Genomic DNA, 27,014 nt, shown 5'->3' on the forward strand with positions numbered 1-27,014 from the left:
AAGGCATTTATAAAGCCAGCAAAACAATATTGAAAGTTATCAATACATATGCCTACAGCAGAGCAGTTTTTTCAATATAATGTTCATTACCGTCATGTTGCTAAGGCAGTGTTTGCACATTGATTCACTTTTGTAATGGGACTGTATTCAGTGTATTGAGATGTGTCTCATCGGTTCACCTCATCGGTTCACCTCCCATTGATAATAGTGTAATGCTTAATTGGGTCGTCCACTCACAGTTAACAGCCTTTGTATTGAGTTTGTGCTTGAAATGTACTGTAATTCTGCAAACTGTTAATAAATTCTTCAATCAATCAATCAAACAATAACATACATGATTGTACTGACATATCATGCCAGTGGAAAGCAAAGTAGCAAACAGTACGCTAGTGCTTCTGAGGTGGTGCATTTTTTTTTAAAACCCGGTGCTTTGTCATCAAATGTATGTAATATAATTGGTTTATGAAATTAATTCAGAGGTAGTAGGTTGTAGCAATCATTTTGCTATGTGTCCTGCAGAGGGCATCATTGCTATGCGAACGGTTTTGATTGTTAAAGCCCTGATAGTCTGTTTTATATTATGGAAATGAACAGTAGCGTTTCTGTCAGTCACTCTGGTTTGATTCTGGCTGGCTGTACAGAGTTTTTGATTAGCAAATATTTTATACTTGTTTCAAAAGATTTCTCAAACTTCAAATCATTGTAAATAATAATAGCCTACATTCAATTGACAAGACATGCATATTTCTGGTGGTATACTGAAAACTCAAATTGCCAAAAGGATGCCCTCAAGAGAGTTGAGGGAGGATCTAGGAGGGTCCTATCTGAGGATCTGAGGTTGCACACAGGCTTATGGGGTTCCAGAACGTCTGTGATGTAACTGGGAGCTATAGTCCATGCAGGAAAAGTTTGAAAGTGATCAATAAAAGGGGATGCTGACCCCCCCTTGCACACATGTCATTCATCCTCTCTGCCCTTGTTTTCCTGTATGTCTTCACTTACCTGTCTAATTGAAGCAAAAAGTGAATCTGCCATGGTTTCCTGTCAATTGAATCGGATTAAGCCTATATATAGCCTACCCTATAGTATAGAATAGATCATATGCTCCAGTCCTGGTATTTAGTATGTTGATGGCATATAGGGTACTCTATGAAATATGGACAGTGAAGCACATTTGGCCATGGAAAGGAAGCCATGCACATCTGGTGGTGAAAGATACAACTGCACACGTTTTAGCTGTAAAGACCCCTGCTGTTGCTGGCACAGTATCTGACAATCTCCCACAGACAACCACAAAAATGAAGCTATTTGTTCAGCTTTGTATGAGGATTTTGTTGTAAAATGAAGGTCAATGTTTTTTGGTTTGTTTTTTCATGTGATGCATGGATGGAAAGCAGCTAAACCACCTAGGAAAACTGATACGTTCAAGTGCATTTACAATAACAATTCATAATTGATTAGTTTTTTTCCTCACTTGAGATTGTGGTTAGAACCAGCGGAGACTACACATACCATTCATGTAAATGTTAAGATGGTATGGTATGTTACAGGCACAAGTTGCTGTTTAGTTTCAAGTTTCCACTATAAGGACGGCTTGGTGAATTCAATTCTTGCAGTACCCACATGAACCCATGCGTCCCTATTCTGGGGTGAACATTAAGCGAAAATGGCAAGAGATTTGATATATAATACCTTCCACACGCCAGATTTTGGTTCTCCCAGTACCGGCAGAGTAGTTCCGGAGCAACGGCCTTGCTCATTCCCTGATGGGCTGATCAAGGGTAGCTACTGGGACGTAAGTCGGGATTTGATCAACCCCGGCTGGGTCGCCTGAGTGAGGGGTATGATGTTGGAAGACCCGAAACCCTGTTGACCTCAGGAAACATCACTGAAGATACGTATCAGGTGCATCCATGCAATGTCTTTTTTAGTTATAGAGGATAAAAGCAGTGGACCTAGTATAGACCACTGTGTCAACTAAGAATAATCAATCTGAATCAGTGTAGCACATGCAATATTGAATTTGCCCAGTTCAGTCTGTTCATTTAGCTGAAATAATGGGATAGAATTCTAAAATGAGCTAGTATCTATCATTAGAGGCATCTGAAGGTTACTAATGTGACCCCCTCTTCCCAAAAAAAAGGGGGGAAAACTCACTCACTTTATCTGCACAAGACGCTGGGGGGCAAGTGAAAATTATTATTATAATTATTTTCAGGATGCCTAGCCAGTTGGCCAGCATTCCCCTGGTGGCGTTTGTGCCAGAAGTCTATTTCAGTACCAAACTGCTTGTATTCTGCTTGTTTGTACAAGTCACAACTTAACGTCCAGTCAGCTAGAAAATAGTCGAATAGTTGTTTCTGCACAGCAATGTGTTGAGGGAGGCCCAGCTGTTGTGTGTGTGTGTGCGTGTGTGCGTGCGTGCGTGCGCGCGTGCGTGCGTGCGTGCGTGTGTGTGTTTGTGCGTGCGAGAGAGAGAGAGAGAGAGAGAGAGAGAGAGAGAGAAATTGCGTTTCATTGGGCTGTCTGTTGACTGTCTACCTTTCCAGCTAAGTGGACTGGAAGGATAGCCAGACCCACAGGACTTGTGGGTCATATGGGGTGATGTTCTCAAACTTTCTCCGGCCTTTTATGCATTTGGATCGATGTGATTTGAATTGGATGTTATTAGGTGGAGAAAAACAAATGTACATCATTTCTGTTCCAGCTAAAGACTATCTTTTTAAAAGCCCTGGGTAACTGGGTTACATCATTGACATTAACAGAGCTCCTGGCCTGCTGTGCGTTCCTGTGTGTCCGTGCATCACAGTTCTACCTTCAACATTCGTCGACTGCAGTGCTAAAATCCCTAGTGTGTAAAAAAATAAAAAATCAGGATGTTATACTGTGTGCCATTTACCAAAATACTCCTTCCATGTACCCAGTTCCCTGCTATTTAACACAGGGGTTTTCATACTGTTTCTCAGGGGACCCACATTTCCAAAATATTTGTTCTTGGCTCCAAAAAGTATGGGGCTTATATATGCGCAAGCAAACACACAATTCATCCTGTTTTAGGCTTCTAACTAATAGGCTCTTAGAGATAGCCTATTGTATGGACTTTGGAAGTTTGGTTGTCACTGTCAGTAACTTTGGATCTTTATTTTGTACAAATCATTTTGGCACTCTTTCTTACCTCCCAGTGACCAATCCTGATGTTCGACAGACAAATACAGTCCTGCAAATACAGAGACCTTGTTCTGCTCGGTGTGTGCTTACCTTATTAGTTTTTACAGTAGCCTATGTGTGCATGCAAAGGCAAAAAAAAAGAAAAGAAAACAGGAATAACTACAAAGAAACCAAACTCAGCTTTGGACCAAGTCAGTATCTACAATGGCCTACCTGATAGTTGAGAAAGAGAAATGCACGCGTGCGCGCGCGCACACGCACGCACGCACGCACGCACGCACGCACGCACGCACGCACGCACACACGCACACACACACACACACACACACACACACACACACACACACACACACACACACACACACACACACACACACACACACACACACACACACACACACCCTACCCACACATACCCACAAACCTTCACAAATGTTCTAGTGTATGTAAAGCAGCAGTGTGTAGTGTGCCCGATGGCAGCTGAATTAGTGCTTTGTGGTCACGTCCCAGAGGAACACTGGCCACCCTAGTGGCTGTGGCCACTGAAGCTTATTGGTGCAAACCATTCTCACACACAGTCACGAGAAAGCCTGACATGATCTCAGTCCAGTTCAACTTTCGAGATCAAGGTATAGACTGTCTACAAACAGTGATGGCTCAAATATATAGCCTATGGGCAACTCCTATATCAATCTATTAAATAAGCATGTGTCTCACAAATACATTTATATAAAGTCCATTTAACTTGGTGCTTAAAACTAAAGCAGTTTTAATTAGACCTGTTTACACACTGCCAGGCAGCCTTTTGGGGGGAATTAACTAGTTTGTCCATGGTTTCCTGTCAATTAAAAAAAGACAACAAGCAAACAAACAAGCAAGAAGCAAACAGACAGAGCTAGATGTTCATTTACATAACATGAGTGGGCGCTCTCATAAACCCCCAACGTTTACCTTCACGTCATTTCGAGTAGGATCAAGTTCAGTGCCTCAAAAAAAATAGGCCTATATACTAGAGACATATAGTTCAACCCGAGAGACCTTCAGAAGTCCTATCGGGCTGCCGGGATGGGGCCGGGGGCAGGGGGCGTGGTCCCCCGCGCTACGCATCGTTGAACCCAAATTTGGCATATAAACGAAAAAGAGCAGCGCTCATGAAGCCACAGTGCACTGAGTGACCTGAGGAATTCAACAGGTACATACAGCTCTCCATGACTGCATGCTGGATGTATACTAGGCTACTATAGAAAATTGATTCCGTGCAATAGATCAGCGCTCTGTCAAACTGATGGGATGATTTGTTGATGTGGAAAAGCAGATAGGCTTATTTTCTTGAATCAAGACGCGGTTGGAGCTGCTGGGGATTGCGCATCTTGGAAATATATTTCACTCCTGTGTGGACGACACGTTGTCTTGTCACAGGTAAAGAAAACAATGTTATTTTTTTTTAATTCCGACGTAATTTTTTTTGCAAAATAAACAAACGCAAAACTTACCTGCGTGCATTGGACTGAGCCGTAGCGGTAGCCCACGCATGCGCATGAAATATTGCATGTGCCCAACAAAAAATATTTTTCCAATGACATAATGTGTGAAAACTGTATTTACACAGGGCGCACTGTGTAGAAATGTGTGGACCAGATATGCTCCCATGGGGATTACGAGATTGTGAAATGTTTTCTTCATTTTGAAGTCCCTGGGCCATGGCCCTAAAATAAAGTTATTAATTTACAGAAGCGAGCCTCTCTGGTGGTGGCTCACCTCACCTGTAAGAGCGCATAATATCTCTCACCTCTCTCCTGCCAACTTGTGATTGATTGAAATTTGTATTCACAGTATGCTATGTAGAACAGTGGTTCCCAAACCTTTTCATGTCAAGGACCCCCAAATTGACACTTATCAGCCCGCGGATCCCCATTTAAAAACATATGGCTGCAGGGACCCCCAATCCCATAAGAGAAGATTTTTACGGCTCTTGCAGAGATTCTCAACCCACTCAATTTCAAGGGCCCCCCCAGTTTGACATGCATATTAGTCTACGGACCCCCATTTAATGGCATAATCACTGTTAATTTAACTCTGAGATTGTATTTGTACACTCTCATGAGTTACAGACCCATAAGGGTCCATTTGGTTCCAAACTATCATTTAGCTGGCGACCCCCTGGAACTCCCTCAATGACCCCTGGGGGTCCCCGGACCCCACTTTGGGAACCCATGATGTAGAATATATAGGCTATACATTTCAACGAAAGTAGCCAGGCCTACACAGGTCAATACAAAAACTGCTACGAGGATCAGCAGGTGACAGGGTCCTCCATTTCAGTTGTCTATCTATTGATTGCCTGGCACTAATAGATAGCCTAATGCACACATTTTGAAAAGATCATTTGAAAACACATTACTAAAAGAGACAATGCTCTAACACGAGATGTATTGTTAATTTATTGTCTCCACCAGGCCGAAGGCATGGGGAGAGAGTATGTTTTACACTCCGTCTGTCAGTCTGTCAGTGTGTGTGCGTCTGTCCGTCCGTCCGTCTGCGTACAGCTAATCTCCGGCACCGTTGGCCCGGTCCATACCAAACTGTGCACACACACTCCCCGGTTGCCACCGATGTACCTCTGCCCCAAATTTTCCAGAACGGCCTGTTATAGCGCCACCAGGAGGCCGACTTTTGCAAAACACATTTATTGATATTACTCCTCCAGATTTTGTTCTAAAATCCTGCAAATCGTTAGACAGTATCTTATGTGCTCAAGACGGATCTGTCCGATATTTCATATTCCATCCTAATTGGCTAACATTGGCTTTCAAAGTTTGCAGGATTGGCCCGTTTTGAACAAAAAGCCTCAAATTATGAACGCAGCGTGCAATTTATACGTGAAATCTTTCGTGCACTTTCCTACTAGGCTGAAGAATATATCCCACCCTTTTCACATTGGCCTGTTATAGCGCCACCAACAGGTGGATTTTTGCAAAATACATTTTTGGAACAAAATGCCTCAAATCATCCAATTGCCATCAAAGGCGTAAGAACAAATGGCACCCTTTTCACATTGGCCTATTATAGTGCCACCAGGAGGCCACAATCGGACCTGGCTTGGTGGAGACCCCCGAGGGGCAATTTTTCTAGTTATTGTTGAAAAGGACAATATTTATGATGATGACCAATCAGTGTAATTATACACATATTCCACACATCATTCTCGTGGCCTTCCAAAGTTACAGTCATGATGCATGTGTCCACTTCCCCAGTTTTTCCAGTTGAGAATGCACAAATTGAAATTGTTGTACTCAGCATAATGTTCCACCCACTTCTGCCTCTTATTCCTTTCAGGTAACAAAATAATCCAGGATCCATCCGATTCCACCTTAATTGCACGTGAAGCATGAAGCGTGTTCCTCCTCTTTATCTGGGCTGCTGGAGGGTGAGCGGGTTGCTCCTGTGTCTGGCCCAGGTTGTCTTCCCCGACACCACACAACTGGAGTCCATCTTGGACAAGTACAAGGACAAGGACGATGAGTGGTGGAGGGCCAGGTCCAGGGGGAAGAGGGCCATCACCGAGGGAGACATGCATCTCATCCTGGACCTGCACAACAAGCTCCGCGGCCAGGTCTACCCCCAGGCCTCCAACATGGAGTACATGGTGAGTCATTTGTGTTATTAGGTAGCTCGATGGACGGTATTGTGCAAGACACTAGGCCTATAGCATTTTGTGGTTATTATTACATTAAGTGTTCATGATACATCCTTGTATTGTCTGGCATCAGTGTCATACCATGTATTTAGACATTTATCAGACACTCTTGAAGGACTTACAACTGCAATATCAGAATAACTGGACACAAGGCAACACACGAAAAGGGAAAGTCACTTAACACGAGGCCTGCCGGGAACATAGGAATTTTAAAACGTAGAATCTTGTGGCCTGCCACAAACGGAAAAGCCGTTTTAACAGCGATGTATTAATTAATGCATGTTTTAATACGATCGTATCGAAATCTACCGTCAGTTAGCTTTGTTATGCTTCTGACACAATGGGCGCGGCCATTTTGAAAATGCGCGCGCATCCACTTACATTGCCGGCTCTGGTTTCAGACGGCTTTATCTCACAGAAGCGACATTGCAGAGGACGCTTTGTCCCAGACAAGCGTTTTCAACGGCCTGTAGCAGGCGCTGTGATACTCGCGGTCAGCTTTTTCCACCGCCGAGCGAGACAACAACAACCGGTCATGATACCACACACAGCAGCTTTTCACAGGAACAATGCGATTACGGATATTTGGATCTTCAAAGTAAGTGTTACGCGCGATAAAACCTTGGCAATACGCAATCGAGGGATTAATGAATGGCGGCAGGCAGACGGTTAAGTAGAGTTAAAAAAAATCACACTTGTGGGAAGTGAGGAGCTCTCTTATCATCATTCATCAGCATTCATTCCGTGCTCAGCCAATCAAATCATCACAAATGTCATTCCGGCCAATAACGTTTGCGTCTTCACTTTTCTGCCCTCACTTTTATCTTCAATAAATTATGTACTTTGCTCAGCCAATCAAATCATCGCTATGGGGTGATCAGCCAATGTTTTGTGTTCACACAAACAGACAAAGCTTGGCATAGGAGGGGCTATAGCGCCCCTCAAAAACAGTGCGTAACTCAGATACCAGGTAAACATCAAACCTATAGCATCTGTCCAATGAATATTCTATCTAATCTAAATCACAGAACATATTCGATTTTGAACAAGAAACTGCATCTGCATAGTTGAACTACCGGTAGCAAGAAATGGGCGACAGGAAGGGTTCGAGGGATGCAGAGAAAAACAGAAGTGCTTTGTATTAACAGATTCTATCAGCTTGATTTAAAATAACATTTATTCATTAAAAATAAGCCCAGGATAATAGCTTTAAGGCTATAATAGAGGATCAAATGTCATCATCACTCCCAAGCCTGTGTTATTCAACCAAACAGACAGAATTCATTGGTTCACTTAAGGATACCCAGGTCCAGTGACACGCCCCTTGGTGCTTGGACAGCTACTATTCTATATTCTACTATTCCCCGTTCCCTTTCAGTAATAGAGTCCAACTCTATAGCGCTGCTAGAGGCATGACTTCTGCCAGATGAGGGAGGCTTGACACTCTGCCCTTAGAGCTCAGATTGATCAAAGGCGTAAGACTCGCTGCCAAGCAAGAAAACCACGGTGCCTCTTCCACCGCTGAGTGAGAGAGAGAGAGAGAGAGAGAGAGAGAGAGCAAGACTGAGAGAGAGTCTAATACGAAGCAAATCCACCACTCCTAGTCCTCTCCATGGCTGTCTGCCTGCCCTTACTAAACCCTGGCCCAGTGCCAACGCTCACCCCTGCAGTGTTGTCCTGCCCTTCACCTCGACCATCATCCCATCCTCACCCTGTCTTTCGCTCCAATCATTTCTTGCTCCCTCGTTCTTTCCCTTTCTTAATCTTCAGCCTCCCTGGCTCCCGCATGTTTGCAAGCCCCCTTTTCACCTCTCGCCAGTGCCACTCTGTCTCTCTCTGCATCTCTCTCTCTCTCTCTCTCTCTCTCTCTCTCTCTCTCTCTCTCTCTCTCTCTCTCCTTGCACTCCCATCCTCTCTCTCCCCATCTACCCCAACTCACTCAAACCTTGGCTGCGGAGAATGTTATCTTTTATTTGATCCGACATGGATTTCATTCGGCTGCCGAGGTGGTGAATCTATTTTGGCCGCGTGGAGCGTCACTGTTTGAAGTGTGGGGTACAGCAGTGTAAATGTATGTTATGCTGCACACACTAATCCAGTGTTTCTTTAGCAAAGGTATACTATTACTGATGATAATGTGGTGGTTAGGTAGGGTTGTGCCAAAGGAGTCACTAGAATATTTGGTTTTCAGAGTTCATGATGTGGAAAGCATGCATGATTCTGTACCTCACCTTGCCTACATGCTTTTTTTCTCCCCTTCATTTTTGCCATACACTTGGCATTCAGACGGTTGGCTTACTATCTTTAACCACTTAAGCCCTATTTTATACTTTGTCGGCATCGCATGGTGAAAATAGCTGATCTACAAGCTCACAATATGTTCATGTGCATCGTGAAGTTTTTCAATGGTGTTTGAACATTTTGGATTAATGACAGACATGTGGGGGGGGGGGGGGGGGGCTTAATGCTCTGTGGAATGCAGAGGGAGATTTGCTGTTGTTACTGTGATCTTTTCCTCTAGGCAGGTGGGCAGCCCATCCTTCTCTTTGCTGGATAATTGACCATGACTAGTAAGGATGGCATGGAGAAAATAATGGGCTGCCAAGGGGTATTACAATCCACACTAATTAGCTGGCAGTCAAAGTTGGAGCCCCATCTTGAACACTATGCCAGCCTGTAATAGCAATGATGCAAAGACTACTTCTGTTGAGACGTCAACTGTAAAATACAAAAGTAAAAATACTAAAGTTTTTCAAAGAACAAATGTATTTCCAACGGGACCACCTATACCACAGATTTACAATGAACAGAAGTACAAGTATGGAAGTAGGTACAGTAGTGTGGACAAATATTGCTGGTCACTTAGTTATTTTTGCCACCATTGTTCATGACATCTGCATCTCTGTAAATGGATGCCTGTAGTTTATACCGTTACTTTATCTACTTAATACTTTATACTTGGTTGTCTGGAGTCCCCCAGAGGTCTATCCTTGGCCTGCAAATATTTCCCCCTACACCGAATCGCTTTGACGAAAATAGCAGATTGGAGGCTCACAATTCGTCGCAAAGCTTGTAGATTGGCTATTTTCGCAGAATGTTTTTGCCCATCTTTTCAGAATGTTAACCCACTATGACATGCTCAGAATAGGGACACTAAGGTCCATGTGGTTAGCAAGTGTGCATAATGACTGTATTACATACAGAAAAACACTTAATGTGTGTTGATGGCTTGCCCTGTTGGATTTTGTCCAAAGCACTACAGGTGCTGCAAATATCACTCTTACAAGTATGTGACTATGAATGAGCCGAGAACCAGGACCAAGGCCATAGCAGTGAATGGGCAACAGTGTGTTCTGTATTTTGCTTTTTACCAAACATATGGGACACATTATAGTGGCCATTCAGTACTCTCTGTAGCATTATTCTATTAGTTCTGATGTGTGATAGGCCTAATGCAACTGAACAGCATGCCAACAGCACACTGGGCCTATTCTTTGTACCCCCAGCGAATCAGCGATCTCAACAGTAACTTCACTTTGCAGCGGCATTAGAATTCCTTAAAGCCTCATACGCATGCAGGTCTCCTTTGTTCGAAACCAAAAGTGTGCAAATAGTTTCCAGGTCTTTTGACTTCAATTGCGTTTGATTTTGTGTACAGTTGACGCAAAGAAAGCAAGTGGTTTTACTGTAAAGATGGACTCATAACAATGAGTCTCTGTTACTTTACTTTTCTTTTTTCTTCTTTTCTTAAGAGACCAAAACGAACTGGTATGATGAAACCAGCATGGTTAATGACAGTATGCTTCAATGACAAAGAAAAACGTATTTACTGGAAAACGGGAAAGGTTTTTTCTGGAGAATGGAAAAGATATTTGCAGTGGAAAAAGATATTTGCAGTTTAAAATGTCAAAATGTGTTGTCAATGGAGCATAAATCATTGAAACCAAGCTCTCCATCTCTCTCTCTCTCTCTCTCTCTCTCTCTCTCTCCCTCTTTGTGGTTGCAGAGCACAAGTGTGTGAATCTGTGTGTGTGTGTGTTTGATAGGCGTAGCCTAGATTTAACTATACTGTGTTAAACTTGAAGTGAGGCATGTGTTAAATTACAGCCACCATGACCATACTTCACTGAACAGGATAAGAAACACAAACGTTACGTTAGACGTGTGTGTGTGTGTGTGTGTGTGTGTGTGTGTGTGTGTGTGTGTGTGTGTGTGTGTGTGTGTGTGTGTGTGTGTGTGTGTGTGTGTGTGTGTGTGTGTGTGTGTGTGTGTGTGTGTGTGTGTGTGTGTGTGTGTGTGTGTGTGTGTGTGTGTGTGTGTGTGTGTGTGTGTGTTTGTGTGCTGATCAGAGGCAGACCAAGTTATGGCCATTTGAAGTGTTACATACTGAAGTAACACTGCTGTAGCATGTGTGTGCGCAGTTCAGTTTTTTTGGTGTGACTATTCTCATGGCAAAAACCTGAACAGTGTTTGTGCCAAGTGTGGTATGGATCAGAGCAACAATGCGCCTCACAAGTCTGGATGTTATGTTCCACCCTCTGACTACTTGGCAATTTTAATATATGTCTTGTGTTTCCAATATACACTAGTCCACACCCAGGTATGTGTACACCCAAACTATGTGCAGCCTTGACAACTGGCACTGAAGATCCCATAGTCCACTGCAAAAATGATAACAAACGGCTTCATCCATCCATCCATCTTCAACCGCTTATCCGTAGTCAGGTAGCGGGGGCAACAGCTCGAGTCTTCCCTCTCACAACATTAGTAACTTCCTCATGGGGGATCCCGGGCCATTCCAAGGCCAGTGAGTCGATCTAATCCCTCCATCTCATCCTTGGTCTGCCCCGGGGTCTCCTCCCAGTGGGACGTGCATATATCGAGGACCTCCTTTGGGAGACGCTCGAGAGGCATCCTAACCAGATGCCAAAAAGTACACAAGGAAAATAATGCACGAGAATGCATGAGAGCCTGTCCCCCGAATGATCCTTATGTCACTGTAGCACGTTGAGTGTTACTGTAGTGTAGGTTGTTGCTGACACAATTGACCATATACGCCCCCTAGATATCTGTGCACCAGGTCTATACATTATAGGCTACGTGTGCCAAGCCTTGGGTCTGCAGCTTGCTGTGTTTCAAGTTCATTATAACTTTTCATCTTTGAGCCAGTTCTGTCTCTCTCTGCTGGCATTGTGTATGTGTCACCCACCCTGAGCCCAGGTACCATGCTACTATAAAGAGGAGAGCTCATTTAGACACATTCATACCAAATAAGTCAATATAATCTACACAATAATCAGCTAAATTAATAAGAAAAATAAGAAGAATAGGAATACCACTATGGTGAAACAGTACAACAGTGATTCCAGGTACCCAGAGTGTTTGGAGGGTGTATGTTTTACCCATTATCTTTTCCCCAAGATCAAAACTGCACTGTGACACAAATGCAGGCTCTGGCTGTGTGTTGCACACCGACAGATACAGCTCACCCAGTAATGATGACAGTAATACTACTGATTTATATTGTGTGTGTTTGTGCGTTTGTGTGTTTGTGTGTTTGTGTGCGGGTGTGCGGGCGTGCGTATGTGTGTTGTGTGCTGTCTAGATGTGGGACTATGAGCTGGAGAGGAGTTCGGAGCACTGGGCACACACCTGCCGGTGGGAGCATGGCCCAAATCACATGTTGACACAAATAGGACAGAACCTCGGTGCACACTGGGGCAGGTCTGTATGCACTGACGCAAAGTCAAATGAGTAATTCCACAATGTACAAACGCAAACACTCTGTTACGAATAAATGTCCTGTCTTCAAAATTTTACTTTTTTTAGTCAGTTGAGTTGTATTGGCATCAACATATACTTACAGTATACAACATGTACTCATTATTATGCAGAATGGCCTATTTCTCAATCGTATTATTGGATTAGTAATGAATGAATGTGTTCATTACTGTACTTAAGTGCAGTACTTTGGTAAATGTACTTAGTTACTTTCCACCACTGGTATTTTGTAGTTATCTCCCCTAGCCATTTTCCTTTCCTTTCCTTTCCTTTCCTTTCCTTTCCTTTCCTTTCCTTTCCTTTCCTTTCCTTTCCTTTCCTTTCCTTTCCTTTCCTTTCCTTTCCTCTCCTCTCCTCTCCTCTCCTCTCCTCTCCTCTCCTCTCCTCTCCTCTCCTCTCCTCCCCTCTCCTCTCCTCTCCTCTCCTCTCCTCTCCTCTCCTCTCCTCTCCTCTCCTGTCCTTTCCTTTCCTTTCCTCTCCTTTCCTTTCCTTAGTGGCTCCATGCCCTTCCTATCCAGTAACATCCTGATAGTTGAATGAACACTCAGGTTTTTACTGTGTAGTGCTGTAGCTCCAGTGAGATCAGTGTTCCCATTCCTCTCCACTATAGAGACATTTCAAAAAGTATTTATTTAAAGACCTTTTAAGCCTCGTACAAAGCCAACTCGAGTCGTGGCAAATCACGACAACAAACACAATCTTTCGAGCCGAACCAATAATTAGAAAGAAGACGCAAACGGCAGGTTAGGGACCAGTCGAAATGGTCCCTAACCTGGTAAATGTGATATTAATTAATAGGGGAGGGTGATTCCTTTTTGTTTAATCACCTGGGGAGGGGACTGGATTTTTATTTTCATTCACAGGGAGGGTGATGGTATTTTATATCAGGACACATACATTTCCTCCAGGGGTACCCCTATTTAAATTTCGACCTGTCCCTTACAACACTTTTTTTTGTTTTTCTTCTTTGTAATTATTTGTTCAGCCCAAAATGTTGTGTTTGTTGTCATGATTTGTCACAACTCCAGTTGGCTTTGTCCGTGGCGTAAACGTCTTTAAATAAATACTTTTTGAAAAGCCTATGGAGAAAATGAACGGGGAATTCACTTCTGGGTCTCACGTCGTCATGAAAGGGGGCGGGACTGCGACGCTCTATAGGGGCCGTCCTCCTACATTTCATCAAGTGTTCCCATTCCTCTCCACTAGGGACCGCCCTCCTACATTTCACGTACAGGCCTGGTACGATGAGGTGAGGTACTTCAGCTACCCGTACCCCCAGGAGTGTAACCCCCACTGTCCCTTCAGGTGCTCCGGACCGGTTTGCACTCACTACACTCAGGTAACGACTGCACTTCAGGCCACTTCTCAACTTGGGGTCTGGGGACCCCCATTGACCTTATGCAAGACATCTTGCCATTAAGCTAATTGCACGGTGGCAACTAGCCGCAATTTGCCATTGACGGCCCATAAATCCAAACAGAAAAGTCCTATCTGATTGTATTTAACGACGTCAAACTCACCGACATTGCAGCTTTACCTACGAATATCCTCTTTCTTTCTGCATAGTGTTTGTTTCATAAAAATTCACCGTAGGCATGTTATGAGCTACTTCCATGTCAAGAAATTCCTTGCAGGTGATTCTTTTTCTAAGTGTCAGAGTTTGGAAGCGCTCGCTTTCAGCAAAGCAACGTCGTGCTGCCTCCTGCATTATGTGCAAATTCAAAACAGGTGGTATACGCAGGGCCGTTGAGTGATTACCAACGAGCATTTCCGAACTCCAACACTTAGAAAAATAATCCCCTGCAAGGAGATAACGTATCTACGTTGGATTTTCATGAAACCAACACTTTGCAGATAGAAAGAGGATAATTCAAGCTCTTCATACAACTGCGTGTTGGTGAGTTTGACGTTGTTTAATACAATCAGATCGGACTTTTCTGTTTGGATGTCAATGGAAAATCGCGGCTAGTTGCCACCCTGCCATTAACGTAAGATGGCTGCGGTCAATAGGTCCAGGTGGTCCAGTTTTATTCATCTGCATCTGGTACTGGGTGGCATGTCATCATTGGTGTGCAGAAACCTTTTATCTCCGTATTTCATCTACAGTATATGTATTGTCAAAATTATACTTTGTCGTATTGATTAGAGCAAAAGTAACAAAATTAAAGATTTCACCTATAATGATATGCCCATGATAAAACCCAGAGATAGACTTAACCTCTTTCAACCTGGCATCCCAAACTAGGGATGCCAGGTTGAAAGAGGTTATGTCTATATCTGGGTTTTTATATTCAGTCAATGAAAAGTAGAGCTTTCATGCGACTAAATTATTGTACAACCATTGGAGAACTGAAACAGGTTCTTGTAACAGTTTTCTGCCTGACACACAGTGACAATGTGAGAAATCCACAGAGAAATGTGAGAGGACTGACATTCATTTCACTTTTCACGTTTGAATTTTAGATGGTGTGGGCAACCAGCAATCGCATCGGCTGTGCCATCAATGTGTGTTACAACATGAACGTATGGGGGATGATCTGGACCAAAGCTGTGTACCTGGTGTGCAACTATTCCCCACCGTAAGACCTGGCTTTCCTATAGTAGATCAAACGAATCACAAAAATTTACTGTAGTTCAGAAATGCACAATGATTAGGAATTGTTAGACGCCTACTCGTTGACCAGTAGTGATTTAACCCATTTTGGGCGGGAACCCCTTTTGGTTTTAGCATTATGTTATGCTTTAGCTATTGAAAAATAGCAGATCTACAAGCTCATAGCGCGCCGGTGGCGCGCTACGAGCTTGTAGGTCTGCCATTTTTGAAAAATCGAAGAACGACTGACATAGAAACATAGCTTTTTCAGAAAACTATCAGGATGTAGAAGACATTTTTAGAATCTGATCTCAGGTCAAAATGGGATAATAATATACTGTATAAATATCTTACCTGGCCGAGCAGGCACATTGTTTTGTTTTAAGAGCGGTAGAAGTTTAGTCTCACACACGGGAGACCATGGGTTCAAACTCTGGTGGGTAGGATTGCAGCTTTAAAAGTCAATCGTTTTTTTTGGGTCATCTTGCACCAGCAAGGTGCTGCTGAGAGTACTAGAATTAAGCAATATTACACGAGAGGGTGTGGGTTAACGTGATTATTGCCACGACAGTGATGCGGTAAGGAACGAGACAAAGTCGAGTTCCGCAAGCATCACTGAAGTGGCAATAATCACATTAAACCACACCCTCGAGTGTAATATTGCAATTATACAGTTACCCATAAAACTAAGACAATCGCTGAAAAAATACATTTTTTTAATGACAGATGTAGTCACTACGACCACAAATGTCCCAAGAAACTAGCTAGCCTAGCCACCGAGTTTGCTAGCGCAGCTGAATTCTTTGTTTTGATTAGGTGGTGAATGGTGCTGGTTTAACCCAAGGCTAGAATGACGTTTCAACCAATCAGATTGCTTCCTCGAAACGACCTGTGGTATAATTCCTGTTGTTGTGGTTGTGTGTTTCCAGTGGGAACTGGTGGGGCCACGCCCCCTACAAGCACGGAGCCCCCTGCTCTGCCTGTCCATCCAGTTACGCGGGAGGCTGCAGGGACAACCTCTGCTACAAAGGTGGGTTTTGGGTCGTCAAGCCAAACATTGTGCTTTTTTTTCGCACAACTGTATCACTCAATGATGTTTTCGCACAACTGTATATCACTCAACGAAGTTCCAGTGAAACATCAATTATTTCCGTTGAGTGACACGGTCATGTGGCAAAGTACCGGTATGACTTAAGGTGGCCTTACACTAGCCGATAATCGGGCATTTGAAATCTGACAGCACCACACACTACAGGATAATCGGAGCGGGGCCGAGCAAATATCAAACATTCTTGATGTTGATCGGGCCGATCCCGATCGCGCGCGGGGGGTGCGCGATTGAGTCGGGCACCCCCCGAGCGTCAAAAAAGCCCGATTATCGGCTAGTGTAAGGCCACCTTTAGTCTTTACACTCTTTACACTCCTCTCCACACTTGTCTCCACACTTGCAGCTCTATGGTTTCAAAATGACTATAAACAACATTAAACTGCTGGCCAACAACAACGCCCGCCAGGGACACTTTTCAAACCATTTTTGCTGCACGTGTGTGTGTGTGTGTGTGTGTGTGTGTGTGTGTGTGTGTGTGTGTGTGTGTGTGTGTGTGTGTGTGTGTGTGTGTGTGTGTGTGTGTGTGTGTGTGTGTCTGTGTGTCTGTCTGTCTGTCTGTCTGTCTGTCTGTCTGTCTGTCTGTCTGTCTGTCTGTCTGTCTGTCTGTCTGTCTGTCTGTCTGTCTGTCAGTCAGAAAACTGTCACTGGATTCTGGATTAAAACAATTAAAGACATTTTTAGATATTGACCTCTCTGCTTGCCCCTTTCGTCATCAGATGGGGGTGTTGAGAGGCGCCCTGCTCCAGAGCTGGAGGAGAGCAATTTCATTGAACCAGAGCCTGACACAGTGAGGGACAGGGACCAGGCCCAGCCCAGGAGCCAGTCTCCAGAGCCTTCAGCTAACCAGCACCTGGAGAGGAACCAGGTGGTCAACACAGAGCAGATGTGTAAGAATCATGGCTCACAAGACTTTATCTTCAGAGAGGGAACATTTATCAATTTACAATTTAGGCATTTAGCAGACACTCTTAACCCATTTTGGGGCGGGAACCCCTTTGTGTGTGTGTGTGTGTGTGTGTGTGTGTGTGTGTGTGTGTGTGTGTGTGTGTGTGTGTGTGCGTGTGCGTGTGCGTGTGCGTGTGCATGTGCGTGCGCCTGTGTGCGTGTGCGTGTGCGCGCACGTGCGCGATTGTTTATTTGTTACCTACAGGAATACAAGAGTTTCGGTTCCTTGACGTTGTAACAAAAATAAATAATAAAAAAGCAATAAAGAATAGTAATTATAGTGAAAAGAAATAACACAAATAATATACCGGTGTGTGTGTGTATATATATATAATATATAAATATACAATATTACTAATGACATGAACGTAAATGAAAAATATAAAAAATATGCTTAATATTGTGTTATTTCAGGCCAACAGGTGGAATGTGAAACAAAGCTGCGAGATCAATGCAAGGGGACAACCTGTAACAGGTGCGCTCTAACGAACACTTTTAACCAATATGTGACCTGCATCCAATTACCATTCACTTTAATATGGACATCTGAGATAGTGTCAGGTAATATTTCTGTCCTACTAAGTCCTACTACTGTCCCAAAGTTATTAGCGCAGCCGTGCCCGGCAGCCGGCGAAAACTAGAGTTCTCAACAGGCCCGAAAATTAAGGCCCGGCCCTACCTGGGCCCTACCTGGGCCCTACCTGGGCCCTAACTGGGCCCTAACTGGGCTGGCCTTACTAATTACCACACATTGTACGCCCTACCCGGACGGAAAACGTCAATTAAAAATAAAAAAAAGGTCCATATATGGGCATTCCCATATATCGGCATTCCCAGCCCTGTTGTTTCAGCTTCTCGCCCTCAGGGTAGATATTACCAGGTTAATATGGTCCACAAGCACTTAAGTGCATTGAACAAATCAACAGAATTCAATGAACAAAAAACAAACTTAACTGTATACCAAGGATTAAAGGACCTATGTTTAACCCATTCTGGACGGGAACCCCTTTTGGTGTTTTAACTAAGTATTATGTTATACTTTAGCTATTGAAAAATAGCAGATCTACAAGCTCATAGCGCGCCACTTTGCACTGGCTTCCTGCCTGTCATATAACCGACGTACTGTTGATTTATAAAGCATTCGGTGGGTTTAGGGCCAAAATACATTTCTGACCTTCTGCTACATTATGAACCATCCAGACCTGTCGGGTCATCTGGGACAGGTCTGCTTTCTGTATCAAAACTGTGGAGGAGAAGCATTTAGTTTATATAGCACCACATATTTGGAACAAACTCCCAGAAAATTGCAGTTGCTTGTCAAACCCGAAGACCATTCTATTTATTGCTTCCTTGTAATATTTTAATAGGTATGAATGTCCACCTGGCTGCCTGGACAGTCCAGGAAAGGTTGCTGGGACTGGATATTATGACATGGTAAGTTTTCATTTGAGATTTGCAATTTGCGAAATATCATAAATTTTTACAATAAACATGCAAAAAGACACCTCAGACACAACATGAACAAATAATATTTTCATGTTTTTGTACAATCTGCTCTAATGCCCTCCTGTCCATCGGTAGATTTTAGAAGAAAGAAAAAACGTGTGTTGTATATAAAAAGAAAATATCTACAGTTATGTTTGTAAACGGAACATTAAAATGCTGTTATAACTGTACAGGCTAGAAGAGGAAATCCTCTTATTATAGTGGAAGACAGTGTAGGACCAATATAGTATGAAGTGAGGGGCGCTCCTATCATCATACATCATCATACATCACATTCTGTGCTCAGCCAATCAAATCATCACCAATGTCATTCCGGCCAATCACTTTTGACGTCTTCACTTTTCTACCCTCACTTTTATCTTGTACTTTGCTCAGCCAATCAAATCATCACTATGGTATGATCAGCCAATCATCAGCCAAGTTGGGAATAGGAGGGGCTAGCTCCCCTCAAAAATATGGATCCCACATTTTGTGGAACTGGAAAGTGCCCAACTTGGAATGCAACAAGCAAGTAATGTATTCACTAGGGATACACTCATTCAAATGTTTTGAGTTGACACAACCTTTTTGTTGGAGAAATGTCCTTGATCCAAAACAAAAGAATATTCTTCCTAGCAGCAAACGTCAATAAATTAACAACCTTGTGTTTGATATGTACAATATGCCTGTCCGGGAGACCAAGCAAAAGCACAATTTAAGTCGATAAGAACACCAGAGATAACAGAAAGTTAATTTGCAAATACCGGACCAATAGCTCTGGGCCTTCACACAGGACCAAAGGCAATGAATGTAATCGCCAGTCTCTGTTTGCATTTAGCTAAGTGGGGACGTGCTGGCATCCATTTCTATTTCTAGAGCAGGTGTTATATGTATATGATGTAATATCCTACACTGGGTGGATTTGGTTTGATTGCAAATAGAAATGTCTTTCTTTAGTATAAACCCCCATTTCTTGCCAATGAACATCATCAATTGAAATGCCTAGAGATCTCTCCCAAGCCTGCTTAGTAGCATGGGAAGTCATCTGTGGCAGATCTCTGTGCTGTATTCGACATGGTAGACGACCACAATAAATTACTAGACACTGTAGAGTAGACAGCCTTGAAATTGCTAGACAGGTTGGAATTGAAAGCACTAAAGAAAACAGTAATATGTTTTTTTCTTTTTGGAAACCGTTCCGACTGTGAAATGGAGCCATTGGTTGTCAGTATGTTGTCTTTAGTATCAAACGGTCTAATTTGTATATCTCTGAACAACTCAGATTTCATTAACCCACAACACTGCTGAAAGGCATAGATGTAATTAAAGACTAGAAATAGCTATACTATAATGAAATAAACTGTAATTCAAAGTATATACACATCGTACAACTGGGATGATTGTTGCCTACATGCCTTGTTTATGGGCAGAAGGGGGGATAGAAGACATTCATTCCCTAACCCCCTGCCCGCACCTTCAGCTAGTACGGGGAATCGAACCAACCACCTTCTGGTCAAGTTACTGCCTGACGGACTGACCTCATGCTTCCTTCTATGCATGAGGAGTCCAAGCTGCTTCTTTTCACCTGACAGGGGGGAGTTTCCCCGGCCGGATATAGCGTGCGGAAGGAACACGTTATTACGACCAGTTCCTTTCCCCTCCATCAGGTGCCCCGGCTGGCCAGGGGGAGGTAGTTTAGAGACCAGGTTTACTGGTTTACTTTTTGTGAGGGTACCTACCCTAGGGGACACGGGGAGAACATGCAAACTCCACACAGAAAGGCCCTTTCGCCAACCCCGCCTCAGTTATGGGCACTGATGACGCGGAGGAGAGAACACGCCCCCAGCGCCCACAGCGTCCCCAGGGGGAAGTTACTGCATTTTGATAGTATATTTAGTACATCACGTTGTCTTTATTATTTCTGTCCCTGTCTTTAGCAATCCAGTGTGTGTGGAGCTGGGTTACATGCGGGCATTTTTGACAACGATGGTGGCTGGTTGGATGTGACCCGACTAGGCAGAAAACCACTTTTCAGCAAATCATACAAGAATGGAATTCAGTCTATTGGGTGAGGAGGATACATTTATTTGGTTCATTTTTTTTTGAGGGGCGCCAGCTCCTCCTATACACAGGTTTAATGTTTGTCTTTAGTTCAATGTTTGTTTTGTAAACGCATTGACAATGAAGGGAAAATGTACGTCATAATGTGTCATTTACGCCATATTGTCTCTTTGTTGTTAATGGCGTTTAATGTTTGTGTTTGCACCGTTTGTTTTACATCACCATTACATCACCTAATCAACATGAGTTAGACTTTAATATATTAGTGCCCCTCACTTCTTTTTAGCACCATTTAACTTTTTTGTTTTTCATTTACAGGAAAAACAGAAGTGCAAATTCTTTCAAAGTAGCCACAGTGCCTGGTAAGAAATGCAATCATTTGCAAAATACACTGTACCATATTAATGATATAAAGTGTATACCGGTATATAAAACCATTTCTTCTTGTATTTCTTTCCCAGTCAAGGCAGTGACATGTGAGACGACTGTGGCAAGTTTCTGCCCTTTCAAGAAACCTGTGCGGCACTGTCCAAGGTCTGGATCTCTTTTTCCTATTTTATCTATTTCCACTTCTCTTGATAGAACCAAATCAGGCTGGGAAGGGGAACTAGGAGAAATCATATCGGATGAGACGTGGAGTGCAAGCCCTGTCTCAAGTAAATGGTAGTACCCGAGCATGTGCCGGGCTAGATCCGGCACACGGTGTAGAACTCAAAGTTCTACACCGTTCTCATTACCGCAAAGCTAAACTATAGCTAGAATGTATACCAGTGTTGATGACAAGTGTGATAGATGCCACATATCTCCAGCAAATTTAACACATGTGTTTCGGTCATGCTCTCGATTAACACAATACTGGACTCCCATCTTTCGATCCCTATCAGAAATGATCGGTACAACCTTACTTCCCTGTCCTGAAGTGGCAATCTTTGGTGTACTCCTTAAAAACAACAAAGCTCAGAACGGTATAGCCTTTCTATCATTATTCGCAGAGAATCCTCTCCTAGACTGGAAATCCCCCCCCCCCCCACCCTTAAATCATACCTTTGGTTGAAAGATGTTGTTCCTGAACCTTGAGAAAATTAAATATGCCATGCCATGCTCTCCAGGAGGATTTACTTCCTCCTGGGGTCCCGTAATAACCTTGATAATCTGTCAAGTCTTTCGAATGCCTCATAGGGCTTTAGTTTATCAATGTTGGTACTATTCCCCTCCTACTCCGCACACCAAAACCATTCCCTTCCTTAACCCTTAACCCTCTAGTGCTTCCGTCCCTCATTCCTTTCCTTTTTCTCCCCTCTTCTTTCTATCTTTCTATCTTCTTCCAAAGCAAATGTTTGTACTAATTTCTCATCTCTTTTTGCCATTCTTTCTTACAACACTAGTTCTTATGTCATCATTCACTCTTGCCTACTCTTTTCTCTTTTTATTTTTCATACCTTTCTTTTCCTTTCTTATGCTCATGAAATCTTTATTACCAAAGTGGCTATTGCTATTTTTTTTAAATATATATATTGTTTTACAAATTCCCGTACAGAAGGTGAAGGTGTCAATGTTCCAAGTGGGAGGTTGGGGGATTGTTTTGCTTTGTTTTGTTTTGTTTGTACTGCATTTTTCCCTGTCTAAAACCCTCTTCTATGCTGACGTTTCATTCATGTAAAGTGGAGAGCTTTAATAATATCCAAATATCATATATGTATCTAAAACGACACACAATTGTTCCATATGAGTAGTTTGACATGTCATTTTTTTATATCGAACTGTGCAATCAGTCCATATTACCAATGAGAGCATAAGCCCACTGTACGTACTGTATTGTTAATATCTTACTCAAATTACCTCCTGGTCTGTTATTTAGGTTGTACTGTCCCAGGAACTGTTTGCATGAGAGTCGAGCCAGGGTCATTGGAACAAAATTCTATTCGGATGTAAGTTCTTTCTTGTTGATTGAGAATCCAATGATCACACTTGATTGATAATCACTGAATTATTTACCTATCGTGTTTTATCCATGTTTAATCATTTGACATAACCTTGGTATGAATGATACAACATAGTTTTTAAGTTGAGGATGTGATATATTGGGATTGCCATGGTATTACCACAATATATTAAAGCATCTATTGCAATTGTTAGCAGTTAGCAACAAGAATCAGCTCTATTTGAACCAGCTGATTTATGTTGCTAAACTAGCATACTAGTGGGTTATCCTGATTATGCAACAACATAATTGTTTCAAATGGGGAGTTTTTACCGTATTATGATCATTTCTTTGTCTTTTCCAGAAATCCAGTATATGTCGAGCAGCCATCCATGCTGGGGTGATTCAGACTGAATCAGGAGGCTATCTAGATGTGATGCCAGTAGAGAAGAGGAGCCAGTACAGTGGCAGCTATCAGAATAGTATCACCTCAGAGAGGTACCTCAAAAAATATATTCGTCTAAGACAAGTATTCCAAATGTAGGGATGTCCCGATACACTTTTTTCGCTTCCGATCCGATCCCGATACCTCAATTTCTGTGTTAGCCGATACCGATACTGAATACCGATACCAGTGTCGTGATCTCATGTTGTGTATATAGCTATCTAGCTATATATCTCGTGTTGTGTTAATAGCAGACTCCTCACTCAAATGTGCACTTGCAGTTTGGGCAACATTTTATTTACCTGCCATAGTGTCAACCTCTTAACCCTGTGTCGGATGGGTGGTTAGACATATTCATATTCACCGATACCGATATGACCCGATATGACAAATAAGGGTCGATCCGATACTTTTCCCGATACCGATACAGTATCGGGACATCTCTAAATTTCCAATGTATTTTTTTTCATGTATTTCTATCATGAGAATTAACTCAAAACATGTATCTGGAAAATGCATATTCTTTGCCCTTAGAGCTGTAGCGAATCCAAGTCTGGGTTTTCTATATAAACAACCAGCCACCATGAATTACAATGAACACGAATGATCTTTAACTCATTAACACTAATGTGGCTATACTTTGTTTATGGAGCACACACACACACACACACACACACACACACACACACACACACACACACACACACACACACACACACACACACACACACACACACACACACACACACACACACACACACACACACATGACCTACTACAGCAGTGGTTCCCAAACTTTTCAGGTCGAGACCCAAAAGAGAGATTAGACGTTTCCCCGGAACCCAAACTAGTGAAAATAGCAGATCTACAAGCGCACAACGCATCTCTTCGTGCTGCGTTGTGAGCTTGTAGATCGGCTATTTTCACTTGTGGAAGTTTGTTTATTTTCAAATGTATAACATTTTAAGGGGAAATAATTTTGACATGTTTTTGTTTGTTTTTTGTAGGAAAATAAAATGGGATTTTTATACTTGAGGAAACGGTGTACTACAGTATAGGCCTATGTTTGAACTGTTAGGGCCCAATTTAGTCAGTGCTAAACCTCTTATCCCTAAACTTCTTAGCCTTTTTTTAATATTTTGAAAACATTTTTGAATAGTTCAAATAGACGATCTACAGGCTCTAAAAGTGTAGACGTAGATCGGCTGCTTAAACATTTTTAATATGTTTTTCAAAATAGTAAAAAAAAAAAAGGCAAAGAAGTGACGAAAACCTCCTAGATGACCCTATCTCTCACTCTCTCCCGTCTCCAGCCTGGTGAACCCGACTGGGGGAAAGGCCTTCAGAGTGTTTGCAGTCATCTGAAAAGTCCAACTCCCGACAGCAGAGAGCCCGTCAAACATGGCTACGTCACATTCAGCAAACCCGTTCATCATCATCTCACAATCTGCAATTACAGGAACGTTTCAGTCTCTTGACACTAAAAACTGTAGCCTGGCCTTTATTCAAGGCCAATTGTGACACTATATGGCCAAAATAGAAATTAGTCATATATGTAACAGCCACGCAGGAGATATACAATTATAAAACCGTTTGTATTTGATCATTTAGATAATTCTACAGCGCTGGTTCCCAAACTTTTTAAGCCCTAACCACACCAAAGGGTCAAGAAGGTTTTAGCGTTGTCCCTGCGGTGTGATATGTCTTGTTGCACGTTGACCCACGTCGGCCCTAGTGATTCAACGGGTGGAATTCAATGGCACAAACCACACCAAAGGGTCGAGACGGTTTTAGCGTTAACTCCTTGCAACCGTTTGGACCCAAGGAGTTGCCTTTGGTGTGGTTAGGGCTTTCGGCTGTGACCCAAAAAAAAGGAAATGTGATGTATCCCTGGGACCCAAACTAGTGAAACACGGCGCGAAGCGGCGCGTTGTGCATTGGCTATTTGCACTACTTCTTAAACATTTGTTTTGTAATTTATGGATATTCGTACATTTCTTTGTAGACTTCTTCATGAAATCACTGGAAAGAAATCATTGAATTTTGTTTTTAATTCATGAAAAATGTGGCTTTTTTTTGGAAATGTTCTTTTGAAAGGGTTTTGAAATAATAATAATAATAATAAAAATCTAAATGTAGGAAACCAAAAAAAAAAGGGACCCATAAAAATGTGTCCGCGACCCACAAATAGGTCCCGACCCACTGTTTGGGAACCAGTGATCTACAGTATTAAGTACAGTATTTTTCTTGTCCATCCACAGAACTATTTTGCCCCTTTGAACACCTTTATCTTGTCTCTCTTGGAAGACATTTCAAGAGTGCTTACATTAGGGAAGTAGCAGAGCAGTCCTGCCTGAAGACCAGGATAGCCTCATAGCCAAGCCTCTTTTCCAATACTTATTTCCTTTGATCTCCATCCATCTTCAACCGCTTATCCGTAGTCGGGTCGCGGGGGCAACAGCTCCACCAGAGAGCTCCAGACTTCCCTCTCCAGAGCAACATTAGTGACTTCCTCCTGGGGGATCCCGAGGCGTTCCAAGGCCAGTGAGTCGATGTAATCCCTCCATCTGCACCTTGGTCTGCCCCGGGGTCTCCTCCCAGTGGGACGTGCATCGAGGACCTCCCTAGGGAGACGCTCGAGAGGCATCCTAACCAGATGCCCGAACCACCTAAGCTGGCTCCTTTCCAGGCGAAGGAGCAGCGGCTCTACTCCGAGTCTCTCCCGCGTGACTGAACTTCTCACCCTATCTCTAAGGGAGATGCCAGCCACCCGTCGGAGAAAACTTAGTTTGGGTTTGAATCCAGGTGGATACACCTATATTTGGGATACCTGGACATTAACTCTTGATATAAACTACAATTCTGATCAAATCTTGCCCCATTTAATTATTCCACCTCACACAATTTCAGAAAACATAGGCTTCTTCTGCGCTTCTCGTGTTGAGAATTAGGCCTATGTGTGCATCAATTCTAAATGGACATAATAACTCAGCCAATGTTATGGGAGATGTTATGTCAATGGGCAGCAAAGTGAGACATCACACAGCTTTATAAATGTATCCAGATGTTGACATGATGTTGCACTGTGATTACAGTAGTAATGCTAATGTAATTCCATTCACACTGTTCTACGCTCAGCGTAGTTGCCCCCCAAAAATGGCTGGTGTAACATAACAGTGCAAGCAGTAATATATCTATGGACAACACACCCAGTCCAAAGACACCATGTATATTTGTGTACATACGGTTGTTGTAAATAATATTTTAACATTTGATCAAATACTGTATTGCTATCGTTGCCCTTTTCATTTAAAGGATGAATATTTCTAGTACAATATCAATTACAGTAAAATCCCAATCGGAGGATATGGCAACACAGCTTTTGCATGCACATGATATGTTCTTCATTCAAGCTCTTTTTAAAAAAAAGTTACATATTCTGTTTTGTTTCAATATATATTCATATTTATGTAAACACTGTGTTTGTAACATAATGATGTTGTATTTTATGCTACATGTGATCAGCTTTTATCATTGGATTTATACAGATTACGCCTGGCTGGCCAGGTCTGTGCATGGCAGAATTACATAAAAAAAAAGAAGGAAAAAAAAAATCTTTATTTATTTTCAGAAACACTGCCACATTGATCAATGCGAACAGTTGTGATATTACAGGAGTCATTATAACAGCCTTTATCAAACAATGCAGCTTTGTCGTGTTTCGTTTAACATAACATCCCTGTAGATCATAAAGTACTACCTCACACAATATTCTATAACGTTTATGCTCTGTCCATCATTAAAGTCTCG

At 42.6% G+C, this 27,014-nt stretch overlaps 1 protein-coding gene across 2 annotated transcripts; it reads left to right on the forward strand.

Annotated features, from left to right (window-relative positions):
- Positions 1-4,354: 4,354 nt before the first annotated feature.
- On the forward strand, positions 4,355-27,014 carry LOC306912415 (cysteine-rich secretory protein LCCL domain-containing 1-like). 2 transcript variants are annotated; one of them, XM_079488618.1, is made up of 15 exons: positions 4,355-4,587; positions 6,505-6,814; positions 12,471-12,589; positions 13,853-13,985; positions 15,110-15,225; positions 16,169-16,269; positions 17,064-17,234; positions 17,707-17,767; positions 18,660-18,726; positions 20,715-20,845; positions 21,157-21,200; positions 21,300-21,372; positions 22,697-22,766; positions 23,124-23,257; positions 24,518-27,014. In XM_079488618.1, the coding sequence occupies exons 2-15, from the start codon at positions 6,557-6,559 to the stop codon at positions 24,567-24,569; spliced, it is 1,530 nt and encodes a 509-aa protein (XP_079344744.1). In that variant the 5' UTR covers positions 4,355-4,587; positions 6,505-6,556; the 3' UTR covers positions 24,570-27,014. The 2 variants fall into 2 exon arrangements, with proteins under 2 accessions (XP_079344744.1, XP_079344743.1); XM_079488617.1 differs by having other exon boundaries at positions 21,157-21,372.

The sequence above is a fragment of the Electrona antarctica genome (genome assembly GCF_951216825.1).
Source record: "Electrona antarctica genome assembly, chromosome: 19".
In the NCBI taxonomy this organism is placed as follows: Eukaryota; Metazoa; Chordata; class Actinopteri; order Myctophiformes; family Myctophidae; genus Electrona; species Electrona antarctica.

Excerpts from the sequence above, each read along its gene's own strand:
- LOC306912415 (XM_079488617.1), top strand. The coding sequence starts at position 6,557 with ATGAAGCGTGTTCCTCCTCTTTATCTGGGCTGCTGGAGGGTGAGCGGG. Across the intron at positions 15,226-16,168 it reads GTGTGCAACTATTCCCCACC|TGGGAACTGGTGGGGCCACG; the intron begins GTAAGACCTGGC and ends GTGTGTTTCCAG. Across the intron at positions 20,846-21,156 it reads AATGGAATTCAGTCTATTGG|GAAAAACAGAAGTGCAAATT; the intron begins GTGAGGAGGATA and ends TTTCATTTACAG.